Genomic DNA, 297 nt, shown 5'->3' on the forward strand with positions numbered 1-297 from the left:
TATGCATGCTTATTTAATTGTCTTCAATATATGATTGTATTCCAGGTGTTCCTCGAAAAGGAGGAAAATCCCAAGAGCCCTGGGGTCGTCACGCACAGTAGTGGGAATCATGGTCAAGCTGTGGCATATGCAGCAAGTAAGTCGCAAACAGTACCACATATCAGCACAAAATTAATTTATGAAAAGATGGGACAAACATTTTAGTATATGTTTTGCCCTTTGATAATTATATATTGTGTAGTAGGGGTTTCTGGTATATTTCATAATACTATACATTCTACTTTTCTTATACAGTTC

The 297-nt window shown here is 36.0% G+C and overlaps 1 protein-coding gene across 2 annotated transcripts in view; it reads left to right on the forward strand.

The window, feature by feature from the left end:
- The window catches only part of LOC119591491 (probable serine racemase), a gene marked incomplete in the record, with an annotated part of 10,468 nt that overhangs the window by 1,365 nt on the left and 8,806 nt on the right, over window positions 1–297 (forward strand). For both annotated transcript variants that reach the window (XM_037940236.1, XM_037940235.1), the window contains 1 exon segment: window positions 46–136. In XM_037940236.1, coding sequence (XP_037796164.1) covers window positions 46–136 — 91 coding nt within the window.

Source organism: Penaeus monodon, chromosome 28 (genome assembly GCF_015228065.2).
Source record: "Penaeus monodon isolate SGIC_2016 chromosome 28, NSTDA_Pmon_1, whole genome shotgun sequence".
NCBI lineage: Eukaryota > Metazoa > Arthropoda > Malacostraca > Decapoda > Penaeidae > Penaeus > Penaeus monodon.